At 39.0% G+C, this 21,425-nt stretch overlaps 2 protein-coding genes across 5 annotated transcripts; one reads left to right on the top strand and one right to left on the bottom strand.

The window, feature by feature from the left end:
• Nucleotides 1-505: 505 nt before the first annotated feature.
• Nucleotides 506-9,905, bottom strand: lsm3 (LSM3 homolog, U6 small nuclear RNA and mRNA degradation associated). 2 transcript variants are annotated; one of them, XM_053653389.1, is made up of 4 exons: nt 9,760-9,905; nt 7,104-7,214; nt 2,592-2,687; nt 506-812 (listed from the first exon to the last, which is right to left on the bottom strand). In XM_053653389.1, exons 1-4 carry the CDS (start codon nt 9,781-9,783, stop codon nt 732-734), a joined length of 312 nt encoding a protein of 103 aa, XP_053509364.1. In that variant the 5' UTR covers nt 9,784-9,905; the 3' UTR covers nt 506-731. The 2 variants fall into 2 exon arrangements, with proteins under 2 accessions (XP_053509364.1, XP_053509365.1); XM_053653390.1 differs by lacking the exon at nt 9,760-9,905 and adding an exon at nt 9,394-9,463.
• A 2,741-nt stretch (nt 9,906-12,646) lies between these two features.
• zgc:171566 lies at nt 12,647-20,879 on the top strand. Of its 3 annotated transcripts, none has more exons than XM_053653261.1 (10): nt 12,647-12,805; nt 12,951-13,057; nt 14,563-14,677; nt 14,773-14,823; nt 14,919-15,003; nt 15,489-15,627; nt 16,141-16,247; nt 16,341-16,431; nt 17,134-17,271; nt 18,386-20,879. In XM_053653261.1, the coding sequence occupies exons 2-10, from the start codon at nt 12,955-12,957 to the stop codon at nt 18,505-18,507; spliced, it is 951 nt and encodes a 316-aa protein (XP_053509236.1). In that variant the 5' UTR covers nt 12,647-12,805; nt 12,951-12,954; the 3' UTR covers nt 18,508-20,879. The 3 variants fall into 3 exon arrangements, with proteins under 3 accessions (XP_053509236.1, XP_053509238.1, XP_053509235.1); XM_053653263.1 differs by having other exon boundaries at nt 12,925-13,057; XM_053653260.1 differs by lacking the exon at nt 12,647-12,805 and having other exon boundaries at nt 12,812-13,057.
• The last annotated feature ends 546 nt before the right edge of the window (nt 20,880-21,425 follow it).

The raw sequence follows: 21,425 nt of genomic DNA, 5'->3' as shown, positions 1-21,425 counted from the left end.
TAAAAAAAGACTCCATGACAAGGCTCCATCCTATGAAGTTGATCCGTCAACTGCTATTCGAGAAAGTTGGACCCAGCTTGATGGAGGATATTGTTTTTCATTAGTGAAGTGCATGCCGAAAAGAATTCAGGCCATCATAAAAGCCTGCAGAGGAGCAACAAAGTACTAATTCTGATTTATTTATTTATTTTTGTCGATGATTCCATATTTTTTTCCTCTGCTTATTCTGGAAAAAATATGCCATTAATTAAAACAATTTAACTCAATTTGTTTGAGGTATGTTTCCTGAAGACGGAATGTTCAAGTACTAAATAAAAGTTGCTTGTCATATCTGTGCTTTGTTTATTTGCTACGAAGTATAAAAAAAAAAGCCGGGTGAGCATCCTCCCATAAATTCTCCAAATGTGGTGAATTTTTGCCAGGGGTTGTACTTACTACCAAAGTACATCAGGCTAATAAACAGCAGATAGGCTTGCAAACAGAAAAGATCACTGTACATCAAAAATTACTGAAAGAAATCAACATTTTATTGTGAATATAAAGCACGTATGGAGGAACATCCATAATAGCTTTAAAGGATACAATCTACCAACCACGTAACACATTAACTTCTGTGACATCTTTCAACTAAAGATACAAAAACCTTTACAGATCTGTGTTTACACAAAAAAAAAAAAAACAAATCCAATATTCCTAACAATTTACAGTCCAAATTGTCTTTCATTCAGAGCTTAACCGACTCTCAGCGGCGGAGCAACTAGCACGACTCCATCTCCACGGACAAACAGCATAGGAATGTTCCTCTTCGTCGACTGCAGAAATTAAACAGGAGAGTTTAACTTCAACTGAATTCTGAAGTTTCTCAATAAGATAAGGGTCATGACCAATGATTTATGAACAGGCGCTCCCATATTTAGTCTGTAATAACCTAAGAAGGGTAGCTAACAAGTCTATGGATATGCGAGAGATAATGTTGAATTGGTATACAAGTGCAATGTTTTGATTTTAGATAGAAACAGTATCCGCTTATTTGTTTGTCAGGAATCTCATGGACCATCAAAGTGCTCGAATGAGAGTAATTGGGTTATGAAATATTCAGTACAACAGCATGACTGATGCTTTTATATAAAACAGTTCTACAAACAAGCAATTAATAGCAAGTAATTGAGTACACAGAGTTGGGAGGGTTACTTGAAAAGTGTATCCCGTTAAAGTTACAAATTACTTCATTAAAAACAATGTAATCAGTAACATAATCCAAGCATCACAATATGAAAAGTAACATAATTGATCATTTTTGGATTACTTTAAGGCCACATATGTAAATAAAGCCAGGGGAAAAGCAACATGATCTAAAATACTTTTATGTAAAGCTTAATGTTTTATTTATTTATTTTATTAAAACAAATCAAAAGATCAACGTCCATCACAAAAGCATTTCAGAGAACAATGTGTGGTCATTTCTACACAAAATTCACCAGGAGGTTGCTCATGTGAGTCACGACTGGCAAGAGAGAACTAGAACCATAAATCAAGCAGCCGTCTATATTGTGTTATATCAAAAGGTTAATTTCTTTGGTTTTAAATGAAAAAAAACAAAGCTTAACTGTAACGGATTACAGTTACCACTTTTTTTTGTATCCCGATTACATAACGCTGTTACATGTATTCCGTTACTCCAAGCATGCGAGTACATTTCTGACATAATATGGCGAAATGTTTATTTTTTGCTCCGTCAGCAAAAATGTCTAAACTGATCTTTTTTAATAAAATACCATCATGAAACAAAACACTTACAAAAAGTGGTGGGGACACAGCTGAAGCACAAGTTACACCTATGACAGGAACTAACGGTATTTGGAATAAAAAGTTCCTTAACATTAAAATTAATGCACTTGAGGAGCTGAAAATTACGATGTAGTCCCTTTCACTATTATTACACTACCGGTCAAAAGTTTAGACACTCATTCTTTAATTATTTATTTCCCCACATTTTAGAATTTTAAAAAAAAAAAAAAGAGTCATCAAAACTCTGGAGTAACACAACTGGAACTATGGGAATTATGTCATGATCAAAAATCCAAAATAATTTAGTATTTTAGCATCGTCAAAGTAGACACCTTTTTGCCTAGAATTTCCAGAAATGTATTCCTGGCGTTTTCTCACCTGATTTCTTGAGGAATTTCCCTGATATGCTTTTTAAACAGTATTAAAGGAGTTCACACCTACGATGGACACTTATCGGCATATTTCACACCGAGTCGTCCGTTTAAAAAAAATATTATTTGTGAATAAAATGTTAGTTTTCTAATGAAAGAAATGAATGTGTTGGCACGATTATATTTTTGCCTACAACAACGATTTCAAAGATTTCAATCATATACCTTCAGATCAAAAGATTGTTTAAGATCATGAGAAACATTTCAGTCCGCGTCTCCAAACTTTTGACCGGTAATGTACATGCTTTTGTCAGTTTCAGTCATATTTCCAAACCTTAATGGTACTTGTTTTGGGATGTGTAGTAGAACACACCCCCTACATCCCTGAACGCTCATTACAAGCAAACATCTTACAATGTACATACTGCTCACCTTGTAAATTTCTTCATACGTTTCCTCGTCAATCTCCACTGTTGTGACCGTCTCCTCCACATCCCCAAGGATCATGTTCAAATGTTGGTCATAAGCCTAAAGCAGATTTACAAAGTGTGAGCTTATACTCTCCCTACTAAAACTTCTGACAATCACCTAATAAAAATCTAACTCATCTGATGCAAGGCTGGTGCCAAGATTTCTGAACCTGGAGAGAACTGCTTTATCCCTGAGGACAAAGGACTCTTACGAACATTAATATCTGAACGCTCTCCCACAGAATTAGCATCTTCATCCGAGAGAGCCCGTCACACTGAGTGGAGACTGGAGGATCACACCTCACTATTGTTCTTCATTGCCTCTTTCTCTCTCACCTTGAACTCACCCAAGGTCTATTTGCTTTAAATAGTATGCTTAATGTGAATAAGAAGTTGACAATACATTTGTTTAGCATCATTCAAAAGGTCTAAATGCATCTGGAAAAATGGTATCATTCCCTCAGCAGCAGTTCAAATCACTATTAAGATCTAGAAATCTAAATAAAAATACTGCATGTCGTTGAAGGCATACCCTCCCTGGGTCCCACACACAAATAACCTCCTGTATGTAAATAAGGTACATCCTTCCACAGATATCGAAGTCCCATTCAACCACAAATGCCAAGTGACCCCCTGAATAGTACACCCAAATTCCAACTATAAAATCACAAGCACCATTTGGCAGACCTACAGAGTATCTGGGTATTTAAGGAGAGCTGGCAAAAGATTCAGGGAACAATTGTTGTGTGTAGTTTCAGTGCCAGGTAAACATGCCTAATTCTCTTGTATGTGATGTCTATATATGATTGATTACAGCTTGTTGTCTTTTGAATTGGATTAAGAATTATTATTGAAATTACCTGGTTAATAAATTATGTTTGAATTTATTCCTATCTACCCTGAAGTTATTGTCTTTAGTACAGAGATGCCCAAACTAGGGCCCGTGGGCCCTATGTGGTGGTGGTTGGGGGGGGGTGTCTAGTTTGTCTAGTTTGCAAACAGTCAGTTGCTGTTTTGAAAGAGTACAATATCCATCGTCATTATGAAACAAAACATTCTTCAGCTTTCACAAAGTACAGCGGCAAGGCGCGGAAACAGAAGGCTAACGAGCTGCTTGCTAATCTTCGATCTGAGCGCGCTGCTACGTCCTTCATCAGCTCAAGAAAGTGCCACACGAACCAGCTATCAGATTTCCGCACTAATTGTTAAAGTGGAAGAGCCTTCACTACTGGAGAGTTCATCAAAGAGTGCCTTGCAGTGGCTGCAGGAGCAGTGTGCCCTTCTCAGATATGCATGTTCTCGCAAATCAGCTTGTCAAGGAATACTGTTACCCAACGCATAGAGGACATGGCCCAAGACATCAGCGAGCAAATCAAGGCAAAAGCAACTGCCTTTTCAATAGCTTGCGACGAGAGCACCAATATATCTGATTCCGCACAGCTGTTGGTATTTCTGCGTGGAGTAAATGAAAATTTTGCAGTAACACAAGAGCTGGCTGGCATTGAGACTCTTTCTGGTACTACTAAAGGAGAGGATCTGTTTTTTTTTTGCTGTTGAGAGAGTGTTAAAAAAAGAATGAATTAAAGTGGGAGAATATGGCTGGCATTACAACCGTTGGAGCCCCGGCGATGGTAGGGAGGAAATCTGGCCTTGCTACGTTGGTGTCTCAAAGTCAGTGAATATGGAGGGAAATTAGTAAAATAGAGTGGTACTTTACATCAAGAACAGCTATGTACCAAATCCATCGGGTTTGTGGAGGTGCTGCGGGACATCATCAAAATTGTGAATTATATATGCTCCAAGGTGCTCCCTCACCGGCAGTTCAAGGTACTGTCGTACCACCAGGAGGTTAGATGGCTGAGCCGAGGAAAAGTTCTCAGGAGATTTTTTGTTCTGTTTGATGAGATCAGAGCTTTTCAGGAAAGCAAGATTGTTAGTATTCAAGTGCCCATAGATAACAAATGGCTTTCTGACCTGGCTTTCCTGGTGGACGTCACAGAGCTGCTCAATGTTTTAAATGTTCAGCTCCAGAGAAAAGACCAGATTATCACCCAGCTTTTTGACCATGTCAGAGCCTTCAAACAAAAACTACTGCTGCTCAGGACATCTCTCAGCAGGTAACATTCACAATTATAATAATGACAAAAGTTTTATGTGCAGTTATTATTAATACTGTATTTAATTTGCATTTATAGCCAGTGGTGTCAGCTTTGGGGTTTTGTTAATCAAGCTGACAATATTTGTCTCAAAGTTCTCTTAAATTATCATGGATTAATTTCCTTGTTTTGTCAGTTATTTATTCTATTTGCCTCCCTCTGTTTTTTTACATTCATGCTTTTCTCTTCTTTCACTCCCAGTCTCACACTGTTCCCCCCTCTCATCCCCACATCCAGGAAATTTTGCCCATTTTCCCTGTCTTAGGGAGGCAGACATGATGAAAGGGAAGGTACCCGAGTATGATGCTGTTCTCAGCAACCTTATCCAGGAGTTTGACAGTCGCTTTGAGGACCTCAGACACAATGCTACTGACTTTGTATTGTTTGCTCAACCCTTCACCATCAGTGTGGACACAGTCAGTGATGATCTTCAGATGGAACTAATTGAGCTTCAGTGTGATTCAGAACACAAACACAAGTTCAGCTCCCTTCCCTTGAGAGACTTCTACAAATGTGTCCCAGCAAACAGGTACCCAAAGATCTGTGAACAGACTTTCAGTCTGATGAACTTGAACAAGTGTAAACTGAGAAGCAAACTAACTGACTCTCACCTACATAATATCCTGACTACATAATATCAGCTGCAGCCCAATTTGGAAAAACTTTTGAAAAATAAGGACCAGCTTCATGTCTATCATTAGAGGTCACCAATATTGCAGGAATATGGTTGTATTAGGCATTGAACATATTGTACTATAAATGGGATTGTTTATGTTTTCATTACAGTATAAGTTTCATTGAACTATAAACTCTGAAAATAAAACTGCATTAGTTAAGCAGATTACAGACTAATGTTTCCCATTTATTCAAATATTTGTAAATATTATGAAATCATAAATGAGAACCATGGCAACTTTAATTTTAATATAATACGGTTTAGTATAATGCAATATTTACTTTCGGCCCACAGCCCTCAATCAAGTTTGATTTGTGGCCCTTCACAGGAAAAAGTTTGGGCACCTCTGCTCTAGTAGATCACGTTAAGTCCTTGTTACCACAAATCTTCGACCAGGTTAGTACCGGACAAAATCCAGGTTTAGATGGAGCACTGGGGCACACCGACTGAAAATTTAGAGTCCAGGCTAACAACTTGGCTTTAGTTGCGTGTAGACTGAAAACGCTAAAAGGAATTTCTGTTTAGAACAACATAATAGTGTTGATTGACCAATCTAAATAGGGTGAGCCTTAACCTCTGATTATCGTAATATTACTCTAGTTAAGTGTACATGGTAAGCCATGGCATGATTATACAAAGCTGCTATTATAGAGAAGTAAAACTGGTCGACTTGTTCAGATAGTAGTGGTCATAACCTCTGACTAAACAATGTTATTCTAATTAAGTGTGTACAGATCCATGGGGACTAAAGAAAGTACTTTTTAGAAAAAGGGCAAGCGTCGACAGCCATCTAAATAGTATTAGCCAGTCGATTACCTCTGTCTAATGACCAAGACCGGCGAGTTTGTGACCGTGAGATCCACGTACACGGCTGGCGCAAGACTCTGAGAGACCTGGAATCCGAACGAACAAGTGCAATCTAACTAAAGGGCTAAATAGGATAATCAAATGTCAATAACGTGAAAAAGAGGATCAGATTTAAAATGTTGATATACTACATAAAGGAAAGACAGTAACACGCAAGAAGTCTCCTGCCACGCCATTGGACACCGTCGTCGGACCAGCGAGTGGTCTTCTCCTACACTGACGGTTAGTAAATGAAGTGATAAAAGCTTGAAACACTTTCCTGTTAAATATGTTTTGCAGGTTGAGGCTTTCCCATTAGTTATTTATTTATTTTCCACTTCTGAACATTAATTTCATCACATAACCATTTTCTAGAATTTTGTATTAGTTGGCAAACCATTTATCACGGTTTACAACAGTATGGATTGTATAAAAATAAATAAATAAAAAACACTAAACTACAAAAACATTCCTCAGTCAATGCAACAAGTTTGTCTTCAACGGAACTCTTGTCTAGTGAACACAATTATACGATTGCTTTCTCCAACAATAAATCTTTTGATTTTGTTTAAAACATGACATCTTTGCGGGTTAATTATGATGCTTTTTAATCGTCTTGGACCCTCGAGATAGGCTAAACGGGTCTTTTTAACAGACTGGCTCACGATAACGCTGTACAATAAAGTGCTTGAGTAAATAAATACTCCCAATTCACAGAGAGCATCTCACCAGTCTGTGGTAGAAAACTGCTAAATGTTTAATACAAAACTCTGATGAGGCATTCTCTCCATCTTACGTGTAGTCTTCCACGAAGCTCCCTGTCGTTACGCATCTTCACGTAAATTCGCTCGTCCAGACTCAACCGAATGAGATCCAGCGGTTCCTCGACTGTGTTCGTGGTCGGTTGCTGAAACAGAAATTCAGACAAAATCACAAGTCAATAATTTTGTTGCATCTGTTGAGTATTTCCCTATTGTCCATATATAACTGAGTGAAAAAAATGTATAAGCCTCATGATCTCTGTGTGTAAAACAAGGACATTTACCCCCTCATGTTATTTACACACACACACAAAAAAAAGTTGAGATCTTGTGCAACAGCAGTCCAGAATAAAAGCAAAAGACCAACAAAAAGAGAATAGCTGGATTCAATGTGTTTCACAGTAGTTTTTAAATACACTTACCCATTCATTTATTTACTGTTGTCTCTGTGCTCAAGTGACGTTTGTTATGCATGCACTTGGTAAAACGAGTACTTCAGGTCTCAGTTTTGTTTTGTTTTTCCATTTTAAATGTGCGTCATGTAAAACCAAAGCAAATTGCAAACAAACCAAAATGATCAATTTTGCTCTGATTCACACTCAGGAAATGGACTAATAGATGTAAAGGTGCTCTCAGTCTCCAGAAGTGAATATCTATACACCAATCAGCCAGAACATTAAAACCACCGAAAGGTGAAGTGAATAACATTGACTATTTCAATACAATGGCGCCTGTTAAGGGGTGAGATATACTAGGCAGCAAGTGAACAATCGGGTCTCGAAGTTGATCCGTCTGAAACGGAAAAACGGGCAAGCGTAAGGATCTGAGCGACTTTGACAAGGACCAGATTGTGACCAATAGACAACTGGGTCAGAGCATCTCCAAAACGGCAGATCTTGTGGAGAGATCCTGCTATGCAGTGGTTAGGACCTACCGAAGTGGTCCATGGAACGTCAAGCGGTGAACCAGCGACAGGGGTCCTGGCATTCATGTGGACATTACCAGGTACACCCCTTCATAGGGGTATTCCGTAATGGCAGCGACCTCTTTCACCAGGATAATGCGTCCTGCCCCACTGCATAAACTGTTTAGGAACGATTTTAGGAACACGACAGAGTTCAAGGTGTTGACTCGGCCACCAAATTCCTCAAATCTCAATCCAATCAAGCATCTGTGGGACGTGCTGGACAAACAAGTCTGATCCATGGAGGCCCGACCTCGCGACTTACAGGACGTAAAGAATCTTCTGCTAATGTCTTGGTGCCAGAAATCACAGCACACCTTCAGAGGTCTTGCGGAGTCCATGCCTCGAGGAGTCAGAGTGGGTCAGCACAAGGGGGGGCCTACACAATATTAGGCAGGTGGTTTTAATGTTGTTATGGCTGATCGGTGTATAAAGGAGAACAGGCAAAGATTTGTCAAGCAAACTGTCAGAATTAGAACAGAGAAATCAGGAAGAATCGGGTGCAAAGTGAAATACTACAACAGAGAGGATCAAAAGCTGTTCAGGCGGTATAAAAGAGGTTGGGGCAGTTATTAAGGTAAAGTGTAGTTATAACGAGTTATAGACAATATTTACATGACATTAAGAAGAGCCAAGATTGAACCAATTGGGGGGGTAGGGTTGGGGTTCCCAATATTAATATCTTCACATAGTCTATTTGACCATTATTCCTAACTGAGATCATGAAAGAATACCTATGAAACCCAACAGCCTTACTGGTTTAGATTAAGGGTGTGCAAACTTTTGCATGCAACTTCCCTGCACAACATTTTAAACAATATTTCACATCCTATGTAGTGTGTCGTTTTAGCAAATATATTTACCCTTATATCTAAGATTTAACATTAATGGCAATTATATTAGCCTTAAAAGATACAGCCGAGCATAACGTATTTCCGAACTTTCGGCATGGCTCAATGAAGCATGTAGCTAACAACTTAGCTAAAAATATTTTTCCCCACCAGTATTCCAATAACTCGCGCGGTGATAAGCTAAAAAAAAACGGTCAAATCGGAGAACTTTTAGTTGTGACTTAACAACAAATCCTAGCGCAACCAGCGAGAGTGCTAGCCAATCCAACAAGAAGGCGGGACTTGTCGGAGTACGGGTGGGAAGAGAACAATGGCGGGTCTACAGCCCATTTTAGCCTAGCCCGCTAACGCTGACTAATATGAACTACACCTTATAACCGTCACTGTTTTCTGCAGTCTGGAAAAATAGATGAATAAATTAACAACCGGCAAAGTATCTCAATTTTAACTTACAAGCGACTACAGATTTATAAAGTAAAAAAACATAAATATATACATATATACACAAACCTGTTCTACGTCGTCCGCCATTTTTTAAGCGCCAGTACCCAGAATGCAGCGTGTGTTCTTTAGTTGCATTCAAAACCCGCGAGATGTCCGCGTGATCATGCAAATTCAATATAGTCAACTAACCGGTTTAGATTCTCTCCATTACCACAATATCACATCACTTTTTCACAATATTCATTAATATTGTTGTTGTGTTTTTCTTTTTTAAGCAGTAATGCATGTTATATTATTGTGGCTACAGCCTACTTTTACATTATTTACACATTGTAGTTGCAAACTCTAGGATATGTTGCCCTTCAAACCAACAATGTTAACAATGCTATATAAATAAATATACTAAATAATATAATACATATCGAGACAAACCTGTGCTTCTACAACAGGTGCCATATCCTCGTTTGAGATGTAGGATTAAATACACCTGCGCCTAATAAAGCACTTTCTATTACATCCTTTAGACCCTTAAACCCGTGGTCTTTAACCTAACCTCCCACCTATGCACGAGCATCTTTATTGTGATGATTGTTGCCAGATTAGGAAAGTTTACACACAAATGGCCTCTTGGATTGGGCGGAGAAAATTGGATGCATGTAAATGCCTTGATTGGCCTCGTTTGCATGACTTTTACCCTGCGTTCAAATCAACACTATGCACTAAAGCAGCCAGAAGTGGTTCATTTTCTAGGAGATCTGAAGGTTTACAGTATTGGGACCCAGCGTGACAGCGCAGAGTGGGAGGAGCCAGGTAGTGCAAGAATAGAGCAGATTTTACCATTATGCAAATGAGAAGCAAGTGATGGAGTAGATGCACCCAATGTCGCCTAGTGCAGGGGTTCCCAAACTTTTCCAGGGCAAGGCCCCCAAAATGGCATAAAAATTTGACTGAGGCCCCCCTTTTGCAAGATGTCTTTAAAACACATTAAAAATACAGACTTCTGAATATATCCCCCTTTTTTATTAATAATTACATCTTACATCTTTACATTACATTAGGAATTGATTGTGTGTGTGTGTGTGTGGTTGTCTGGAGAGTAGTGAGAAAGAGAAAATCATGTATTTATTTATTTTTCACACCAAATTGTTGAGACCCCCCGGGCGCCCCCTGGCGGCCCCCACTTTGAAAACCACTGGCCTAGTGAATCCAGCCAAAGTCGACTTCATTCGGATTAATCTTATAGCAGCACAGAGTAAATCAAATTAATGTTATAGCAGCAGGAATAAATTCAAAATATTGTTAAATTAACCTGGTGTTGTATCAGCACAAAGTAATTCTCCAAAATTCTCCCAGACTCCTGATTTTTCTCCACAATATTAATTTGTGGAAAACTACCAAAATAAACTTCAAATCTGCCATTGATCCAAATGCGTTGAAAAGTTGCATGTGTGGGATACATTTATCTACCAGGTCAATTTTGAAATGGTCCACAATATCGAGGAGGAATCTGCCATTGCTGTATTTATTATTATTATTATTATTATTATTATTATTATTATTATTATTATTATTAATTAGCCAATTATTTCATTTTTTTTCTATTTTTAATCAGGTAACACTTTATAAATGCATGCAGTTAGTTATCTGCTATCCCTGGTGATAGTGGGCGTACTGTTAGGAAGAGAGATAGAGATGTACAGGGCCGTGAGCATCCTTGCTTGACTGGTCTTCCATCATGAAAAGGTCAAAGCCATCAGGGGCTCAGTATTGCAAAAAGAAAACAAAGGATGAGAGACAGAAAGATAACTATAAAAGGTATGTGACTAGTAGTCTATGGACAGAAAGGACCTGTTTATTAGCGCTCCATGATGACAAGCACAACACGTTCACAAATGACACGCTGTCCTAGCAAGAATTCCCCATGTGTTAAAACACATTTAAGCAGCTGAATATTAGCATAACAAAGATGGAATTTAAAAAAAAAATGCTATCAAAAAGATGGTGATCAGAAATAAATGTTTAGTGTATATTGAAGATGGTGTTGTTACTATGACAACCAGTGTAGACCTGCCAAACAACTGTAGTATGGAATGTTAGAAAGTATAAAATTATTGTACATGAATAATTTCAATAATTTTCTTATACTGTAAATGTATAACTGTATTACTGTATTACAGGTTTCGTGATATGGATGTGTCATGTGGATGAGAATCTCTTCATTCATGCTGTAGAGTTTTATATTTATGATACACCTGTATGGAACGTCTTTTTGCAGCTACTACCAATGGGAGTGAAGACAGTAGAGCGCACGCGATCCATGATCCGCCATGCTGCCTGCGAGTCCAGACTGTTTTGAGGACCCAGATAGACCGGCGATTACGCTTTTGCCACAGATAGATGACCGCAATAGCAAAGAGCACACACTGCTTCTCCTTCATCTTGGAGGATATGATGCATATATACACTGGTGAATTCTATATACAAATTATATACTCCAGAATGTTTCATTTTAGTAGAAAGAAAACTAGTTTGTTGTCAAAAGTAGAATGCTAGTTGAACCATCCATTGATAAATGTTACTATGACAACCAGTAGTAGAAACACCATCCATCCATCCATCTTCTATACTGTTTATCATTCAGGGTCACGGGGAACCTGGAGCCTATCCCAGGGAGCATTGGGCACAACACGGGGTACACCCTGGACAGGGTGCCAGTCCATCGCAAGGCACAATCACACATACACATTCACACACCCATTCAGACACTTTGGACATGCCAATCAGCCTGCCATGCAGGTCTTTGGACTGGGGGAGGAAACCAGATTATCCGGAGGAAACCCCGGCAACACGGGGAGAACATGCAATCTCTGCACACACAGGGCAGCGGCCGGAATCGAACCCCATACCCTGGCGGTGTGAGGCTAACCACTAAGCCACCGTGCGCCCTTAGTAGGAACACCTACTGGCTATTTCATAGTAAAGTGACCGGCAACTTGCAGCGATAAAACCTCTGCATGTATGAATGTACCTTCATAGTGTTTTCACTATTCTAACACATCCACTGCCACTCAGGCAGCAGAGCTGTTAATTAGCTGATTACATGTATCAGGTGTGTTAGAGCTGAAAAAACACTAAAACATGCAGGACACAGTTGAGAACTTTAACCTATCATATAGGCTATTTATACCAAGTTTAATGCTGGTGGAGAGACTTATAGTGGAAACATTTTTCTTCAGAAATATCTTTCCATAAAAATGCTTCAGGAAACATTAATTACCATGTGGACTTGCATTGAGTTGCGTGGTCATGGCACGGGCTACCCAAGCTGTCCAATCAAATTAGTTATTCCACTCCATGTTCCCACCCCCTTAGACACCCCCATGACGCTATATAATTGTATGATAGCCTATTTGTGCTTTAAGGGAGCACAGGAAACCAATCTGGCAACCCTTGGCGCCCAGCAGCTTACGCGTGTCAGGTAAGCGCGCCTCATCCCGAGATCCCAGTGCACCACTTCCGACAGGGATATTGCAGAAGCATCCTTCGGTTATTATTTATTTATATATTTATTACTGTAAGAGCTTTTTCCATTTGAAGTATTCTTCTGGATTCTTCCTCCTGAGGTGAATGTGTCGTCCGGCTGTGGTTTGTGTGGTGCTCGCCGCATGGGCGTGCGGATTCCCAGCGCCAGCATCATGCGGCGTTTATTTCAATTACAGACCCGTGATCGGTAAGGCGCTGTTGTTCTGTGTGTATTTGTGTCATTAATGCTAACACAGTTTTCTCATGCCTTATACTGATAATAGCAGCGATGGACAATTCACTAGCGAACCGGTTCATTTTTAAAATCATTCTTTCTACCATGAATCGATTTGAATCGGTTAAGTGAATCGATTCCCATGCAGACACGAACTAAATAAAATAAAAACATCTCATAAAAAAACAAGGCTATGTCCTTTTCATACTAATATACCTCATGGTAGTTCCACTACAACAGTCCATATAATATTTTGATGTTACTGTTGAGGAGAGACTAAAACCTTCTTTTTCCTTCCACGATTCAGTGAATCAGTATTGCCAATTGATACTCGGGAATGTTCTGGAATCGTCTGAGGAGATTTTGTTTGTTTACCCTTTGTAGAACAATTGTGGTACACTGTAAGTGAGAAGAGGTAGCCAGTACAACAATTTGGAATGTCCTGGAATACTAAATAAACCATTGTTGTATTAAGAACGAGATATTGAACAGGTCAGCCAAGGAAAACAGATGACAAACATTGTGAGGGCTGTGAAGAAAAACCCCAAGTACTAAAATTAGTGATATCACCAACCTTCATAGGGCAGAGGTGAAGATATCACAAGGCCAGACTGGAATTCACACCGAAATTAGAGATGAGCCACAAAAGTTTGGAACCAAGATGAACCTTTACCAAAATGATGGAAAGGTCAAAGTGTGGAGAAAGAATGGATTTGTGTCATGGCTTGGGCTTGCGTGGCTTCTTCTGGAACGGACTTCCATGATGTACCTCATGATGGTAGCAGCAGATTTCAGAAGTCTACAGAAAAACCTGTCTGCCAATTTACAGAGAAATGCATCCAAATTAATTGGGAGGAACTTTATCATGCATCAAGACAATGATCTAAAAACACTCTACCTACTCAACAAAGGACTTCAGTTGGAAAAAAAGTTGAAGGTTTTAGTCAATCAGCAGACCTTAATCTAATTGAGCATGTACTTCTCCTCCTAAAGGAGACTGATGGGAGATACCCCCCCCCCCCCAAACAAACAACTGAAAGAGGCTGTGGGAAAAGCCTGGAAAACCATCACAAAGGCAAAATGCAACAGTTTGGTGATGTCATGTTTGCCAGCTTGATGTAGTTATTGCAAGCAACGGATATGCAACCAAATACAGTATTAAATGTTATAGACTTGAAGTAAATTAAAGTAAATCTGTTACTCTAAGTCTATACTTTTGCTCACAGAAAAATTGGGTGGGGGGTAGGTTTGAAACCAAAGGTGTAAATATCTAGATGTAAATATCAGGAAATAATAGCTAAAATTCTGATCCGTTGTCTCATTCATCTTTTGATCTCAAACCCAACTGTCTCCAGTATATAACAAAAATAAAACAATTGACCTTGGCGTTCCAAGACTTTTGAGGGAGACTGTACACAGCCCCTACACATTGCTGTCTGAGATTTTCGTTTGACTGTTTTGTCCTTTTTATTTCTTAGGTGTTTTAGCCCAAGAGAACTTGGAAAGTGACCATCAAGCCAAAGGATCCTCCTATATAGCTGCTTCCTATGTGAAGTATTTGGAGTCGGCTGGTGCCAGGGTTGTGCCCATAAGGTAGGCTTCAATATCAGTGACTGAATGTTTGACATTGCAGATGTATTGTATCTGATTAACGTTTTCACCCTTGTTTTCTCATGTTCTTTCCTCAGGATAAATGAGACAGAAGAGGAATATAGCAAAATTTTCTACTCAATAAATGGGTTGGTGTTCACTTGTATAGATTTACATATGGCTCGCAGGCAGTATTTTGTATCCAATAAGAAGCAGAAAACATTTTGTGTTCTTCATAATGTAGGTTGTTGCTGCCAGGTGGAGATGTGGATCTTCAGAAGTCCCAGTTTAGTAGAGTGGCCAAGATTTTCTATGAACTAGCAATCAAGGTCCAGTACATTATCAGAAGCCGCACATCAAGGATGGAGCTTAAGTGGAATTTGATAAGCTAATCGCAAACTTCATAATATGTGACGTTTAGTCCAATATCCTGCCGGTTATAATTGCAGATAGTTTAGTAACATTAGCTAAGCTTGCAAGCTACCTATACATTGTACAGTATTAACGTGAGCCAAGTTAACTGGTTAGCTGGTTAATATTAGTTAGTGTAGTGCTGGATTTAGGTAATTGTCATCTCTCCAGCATGATCTGATCTGATCTTCGAACTAGACATGTTGGGTAAACGGATGTATTGTTTAATTAGAATCGGAGTTTAATTGTTTACCAAAGTTCACTAGGGTTGGTCAAATTGAACTTAAGCTCTTCCCTTGCTGAATGAGGAATATCCTTCAATTGTCAATCAGATTTTCACCATTTTGTAGCTATACACTTATAAATGTCAATCTTTCTTTTCTTTTGTTCGTGTTCTTATTAGGCCAATGATGCCTCTGATTATTTTCCAATATGGGGAACTTGTCAAGGCTTCCAACAGCTGAGTGTTCTGACCAGCAACAAGAATCTGCTGACATTAACCAACACTAAAGCCGTTGCCCTGCCTCTCATCTTTGCTCCAGGTTGGTGCTCTTAGGTCACAGCTCTTCCTACTAAATGATACTTAATGTAGCAAATTTCTATCAACTACATTAATTGTCCTTGTGGGATGATTAGCCAAATTTGTAGAGTTAATTCAGTCAGAAACTGAAACGGCTGATGTTAAAAACACAAGGCAACTGAAAGTTCAGAACAAGTCTTAAATAATGTCAGGCTTGGCAAAACATTCTCCAAATGTCCTTCTTGTCCGTTCTGCTTTAAACCTGAAAGTCCAATCACAGAATTATTTTTTTTACATTTAAGCATGTAGTTCCTTGCATAACTCTGGTGATTTATAACTATGATTCTTCTACTACTGATGAGAAGAAAAAGAATTATTACCCACCTTGTTTCATTATATAGAAATTTCATTCAAATCTCTCAATTTCAATCCAAGTATATATCCAAACATCACTTATTATAATTTTATAGCTTGGTTTATTAAAATTACATGAGGCGGAATGCAAACGTAGCTATTTTTACGTATTACTCCCCAGGAGCGCAGAACAGCAGGCTGTTCAAAAGCTTCCCAAAGGACCTCCTTCACTCGCTTTCTTCTGAGAACATTACATCCAACTTCCACAGCTGGAGCATGTCTCTACAGGTAGCACTGAGATTGTATTTCGATACGATTACAATCAAGCTTGTAAAATGGACATATAATCTCTGACACTTGAAATGTGCTTTACGTCGACAGAATTTCACCCGCAACGCCAAACTCAAGCGCTTCTATAAAGTCCTGACCACCAATACAGACGGCAGGAAGGAGTTCATTTCTACCATGGAAGGTAAGAACACCTGATGGAATCTGGTTACAGGACAGTACTCTTGACATGGGTGACCTACATGCAAATGTATATGAAGCATAAAAATTATTCATATACATTTGCATGTTTTAGGATTTTTTTCTTGGTTAAAAAAATTTGTGTGTGCTTTTCAGACTTGTCTGAAAATCCGAAGATGCTTTAGGTCATATTTATGAAGATATACGTATAGAAATTTCTAAAGGGTTCATAAACTTTAAAGCACCAGTGTACATAATCTTGTATGGTGTCTAGTAGATTAAAATGCTATTTAAGGTGTTTTTGTTTTTTAAATCACATCTTTGGTAGTATCTGGTATCAGTTTTGCTCCCCACACTGAACTAGTTATTAAATAGCTTATTTTAAAATAGTCATACTGATTGAGAATTGTGCATCGAGAAAGTTGAGAGGTGATGGATTCAGACATGTCTATCTAAGTAGCACATACCCAGCTCTTTGGATTACTAATGTAACATTATTTGACCTTTCTAAATGAGCACAAGTTTTTGCACGATACTAAAGCAATAAAATAACTGTTTGTACCTTTTCACACATCAGTTTTGTTTAAATAAATAAATAAAATTGTTTCAAGAAGCAGTGGTTCCTCCATAATGGAAGGACACAGATCCTGTGTCTTTTGTGATCGATGTCCATGCTCCATATTTAACCATGCTAATTTTGTTGCAGCTTACCGATACCCGTTCTATGCCGTTCAGTGGCACCCTGAGAAAAGCCCATTCGAGTGGATAGACAAGCCAGGCATGATCCATTCCTTCTCCGCCATTAGAGCCTCCTTCTACACAGCGAGCTTCTTCGTCTCTGAAGGTTTGCTGCATTTTGTTTCCTATAACAAAATTTTGTACTATCTTGCACTTTAAAATTCATTTATTTAGGATCATGTACCTCAAGGACCACCATTCTATCTTCAAGGGTACACTTTTATGTCTACAGTGAACAAATGAGGCCCAAAGGCAGCTGAGCACAAGGCAGCAGGGTTGTTTTATTTATTTATCTATCTATCTATCTATCTATTTATTTATTTATTTATTTAGTGCAGTGTCATGCTAAGTGTTTTAAAACTGTGTTGATGAGAATCAGTTTCTATTCTATACTTGTATAAGGCAAGAACTTTTTAACCCCAGAATGTGTGACTAACCATGACCACTCCTGCAGTTATTTTTGCATTGTCTATGATGTTTTATAACAAACATACTTAGTCCTGTATCCCAGGGGGCATGGTTGCTTAGTGGTTAGCATGTTTACCTCGCACCTCTGGGGTTGGGGGTTCGATTCCTGCCTCCTCTCTGCATGTTCTCCCTGTGCTTCAGGGGTTTCCTCCGGGTACTCCAGCTTCCTCCCCCAGTCCGAAGACATGCATTGTAGGCTGATTGGTATTTCCAAATTGTCAGTAGTGTGTGAATGGGTTTGCGATTGTGCCCTGAGATGGATTGGCACCTCGTCCAGGGCGTTCCCCCATCTTGCGCTCCAAGTCCCCTGGGATAGGCTCCAGGCTCCCTGCAACCCTGTGTAGGATAAGCAGCGCAGAACATGGATGGATGGTTCTGTTACCAAAGTATTTTAAGAAGTGAGCAATTTAAACCACCCTGATCCTGATCACAATAAATATTTACTGATGATGAATGAATATGGTCGTGCATGGGTTTCAAATAGCACCGAACAAGAACCCTGTACACTCCCATGTTAATGAGGAAAGTTACTAAGTAAAAAGCTCTTAATGGACACAAAGTACAAGTCTAGGATGATCTCTGTATAAGGGGGGGGGGAGGGAGGGGTGTTTGTTTGTTTTGTTTTTTTTTTTACAGGTTTTGCTTTTACCTTGGCCATTAGCCACATCATTCTGACTTAATGATTAAGTCTTGCAAAATGTACATTTGCCTTTTGTCTATGATTTATTTGAAAAATTTGCTCCTGTTTGCAGCTATGAAAAGCCAACACCACTTTCCCACACCGAGCGATGAGGAGAAGGCTCTTATTTACAACTACATTCCCGTTTTCAAAGGGGGGAACAGCATCTTCATTCAGAATTACTACTTTGATTAGACCTGTTCTTGGTAAAAATCCAAGCTGATATTTGCTTTCTTTGTTTTATTGCCAGAGCAGCAGCATGTTATGTTTCATTTGCTCCTCTTTAATTGTGCCATATTGTGAATGCTTGTTTTAACAGAAACCGCCTCAAGCAATCTATGTTGCTTGAATTATTATTATTTTATTTTTATTTGTCTTGCTTGTTTTAGTGATTTTGAACAGGCAATCGCTGCATGTTTAAGATGAACCTCACCGAATGTAGCAGTGCTGTCCGATGTGAGTAGATCAGCGACACTGTATTAGTACCGAGGTTGTTCAACCAATAGACTCTGGAGGTTTTGTCTTTTAGTCTGCAGGTTTCATTGTACGTTTTACAATACACTAGAATAAAGCTCAGCATGAAAAACTTTGAAACAATGTCCTGTGTTCTTTCATGCTTTAAATGTTAGTTTATGAACTGTTATTGGCCATATACCTCTGTTGGTACTAACAACACTGTATGATCCAGTGATTAAAATAGGGCAAAATGTTTCATTATTTGAGTAGCTTAAATTTTCATATAAAGCACACGATGTTGGTGTTTTGAATGACTTGGTCATTTCAGTCCTAAAATGCTGACCTACATGCTCAGATTCCCAGGGAAAAACACACTGTAAGGCAAAGGTGTTGAAGCAACTTTTGTATGATCATATTTAATTACACCATTTTACTCAAATATTTCTCTTTTTTTTTTTTTTTTCTTTTTTCAGCCATATTGTACAAAGAGTGGTATGTCTAGAACTGACTGCAGGCTACTTTATACGTTGTCATGTACCATTTTTCAGTTTTGGGCAGTGGAGGCTCAATGGTTAAGGCTCTGGGTTACTGATCAGAAGGTCGAGCTGCCCCTGTTGGGCCCTCGAGCAAGACCCTTAACCCGATTTGTTCCAGGGGGCTATATCATGCTTGACCCTGTGTCCTGACCCCAGCTTCCTAACAAGCTGGGCTATGTGGGGGGGGGGAAAGAATTTCACTGTGCTGTAATGTATATTTGACAAAGGCTTCTTCATTTTCTTTCCTCAAGCTACTGTACAAATTGCACCAGTATGGTAGGTGTACCTGATATTTTGGCCACAGGGTGGGCCCATTGTAAAATCAGTCATCCAAATTAGATTTTATTTTTGTTTTCTCATAACAGTCACCATTCTTGAACATCTGCTTTGATTCTCTGAACATTTATTGTCTTGCATTTCGAAACAGTCAAACCTAAATTACCTTACATCAAATAACGAGATTGGAGTTTGTCCGTACAAACGTTCCATACAAAGCGGTTAAGAGGATCTCCATACAAAGCATTCGAGATAAACATCAAAATGAAAAAAAGTGCAGTTGCAAACAAAGCTGTACAGTTAGAGTACAAAAAAACTATGCTTACTCTATGATTATCAAGATCTGCCTGTTCTATGTGATCATGTTGATGTGATCAGTCAGCACTTTTTTTTTTTTTTTTTAATTTTTTTTTTTTTTTACAATGCAGGTAATAGCATACAGAAAACAGATATAATGAATTATCCAAGACATCTAGCTTTGCGATAACGGTTTGGATCGGTTTAATACTGCCAACTGCTGATATGTGCTTCGGATATATTACTATAATGGCATCATGCACATTAAATCAGTACATTACACACAAACTGTCAATTGTTATATAGAGTAGGTGGTTTAGTACAAATAAAACAGTAACAATTGTTATAGTGTAACATCACAACTGTAGTAACTAGTGAATAAAGATAAGTTACAGTTAACGTAATATGGAAACATTCATTAAAACATGACGTTTCACAACTTGTGTAGTCATATTTCCAACTAAATAAAATGATTTCACAAAACACATTTGGACAGTGCCATAACTGTTTCAGTATTACTCTCAGATTTATAAGTATTTTAAGATTCTGTACAATATGTACTAATTTCTCATGTAGCCCAATAGGTATTAGGAGTCTGTCACCCAAAATCTTGTCTGAATGTATCTGCCACAAATCATCTTGCCCAGTTCTTCAGTAGGATCAGGCAGACTTCTTGGTGTGGTTTGGAACACAGTATGACTTACTGTCAGGAGGGTCTGGTATAAAGGTGCTCTCTTACAAGGATCTAATGTTTAATTTTTGGAATTCGTATCAGATTATTTTGAACTTGAATGGTAGGACAGAATGGTATGAAGAAGCAAGGCTGGTGCTGATTACAGTCTAGCCCAGACTGTAGATTTCCCAGATAGCAAGGTGACATTGATTCAATGTTGAAATTCCATCAGAATCATCATTTCGGTTGACGTTGACTAGTCAAAGCTAAATAATATTGAATCAATGTTGATAATTCACTGCTTTTCAGTGTTGAAAAGACAAACAGTGAATCAATGTTGATTTTTGCTCAGCTTCATTTTCCCACTGGTGGGGCTTAGATTTAATGTCAATCCATCCATTCATCCATCCATCTTCTATACCGCTTATCCTTCAGGGTCACGGGGAACCTGGATCCAATCACAGGGAGCATCGGGCATAAGGCGGGGTACACCGTGGACGGGGTGCAAATCCATCACAGGGCACAATCACATACACATTCAAACACCCGTTCATACACTATGGAGACTTTGGACATGCCAATCAGCCTACCATGCATGTCTCTGGACTGGGGGAGCAAACCGGAGTACCCGGAGGAAACCCCAACAGAGAAAATGCAAACACCGCACACACAGGGCAGCCGTGGGAATCGACCCCGACCCTGTCGGTGTACGGCGATCGTGCTAACCACTAAGCCACTGTGCGGTCATGTCAAGCCATCCATTCCCTCATTCAACACAACGCAAACGCATCCTCAGAGGATGAATCCTGTTCATTTTGTGACCTCGTGACCCTTCCCTCTAGTTGAACAAATATAGATTTTTTTGTCCATCTTGA

The sequence above is a fragment of the Ictalurus furcatus genome, chromosome 21 (assembly GCF_023375685.1).
Source record: "Ictalurus furcatus strain D&B chromosome 21, Billie_1.0, whole genome shotgun sequence".
Classification (NCBI taxonomy): Eukaryota; Metazoa; Chordata; class Actinopteri; order Siluriformes; family Ictaluridae; genus Ictalurus; species Ictalurus furcatus.
This window is presented reverse-complemented; position numbering and strand designations above follow the sequence as displayed.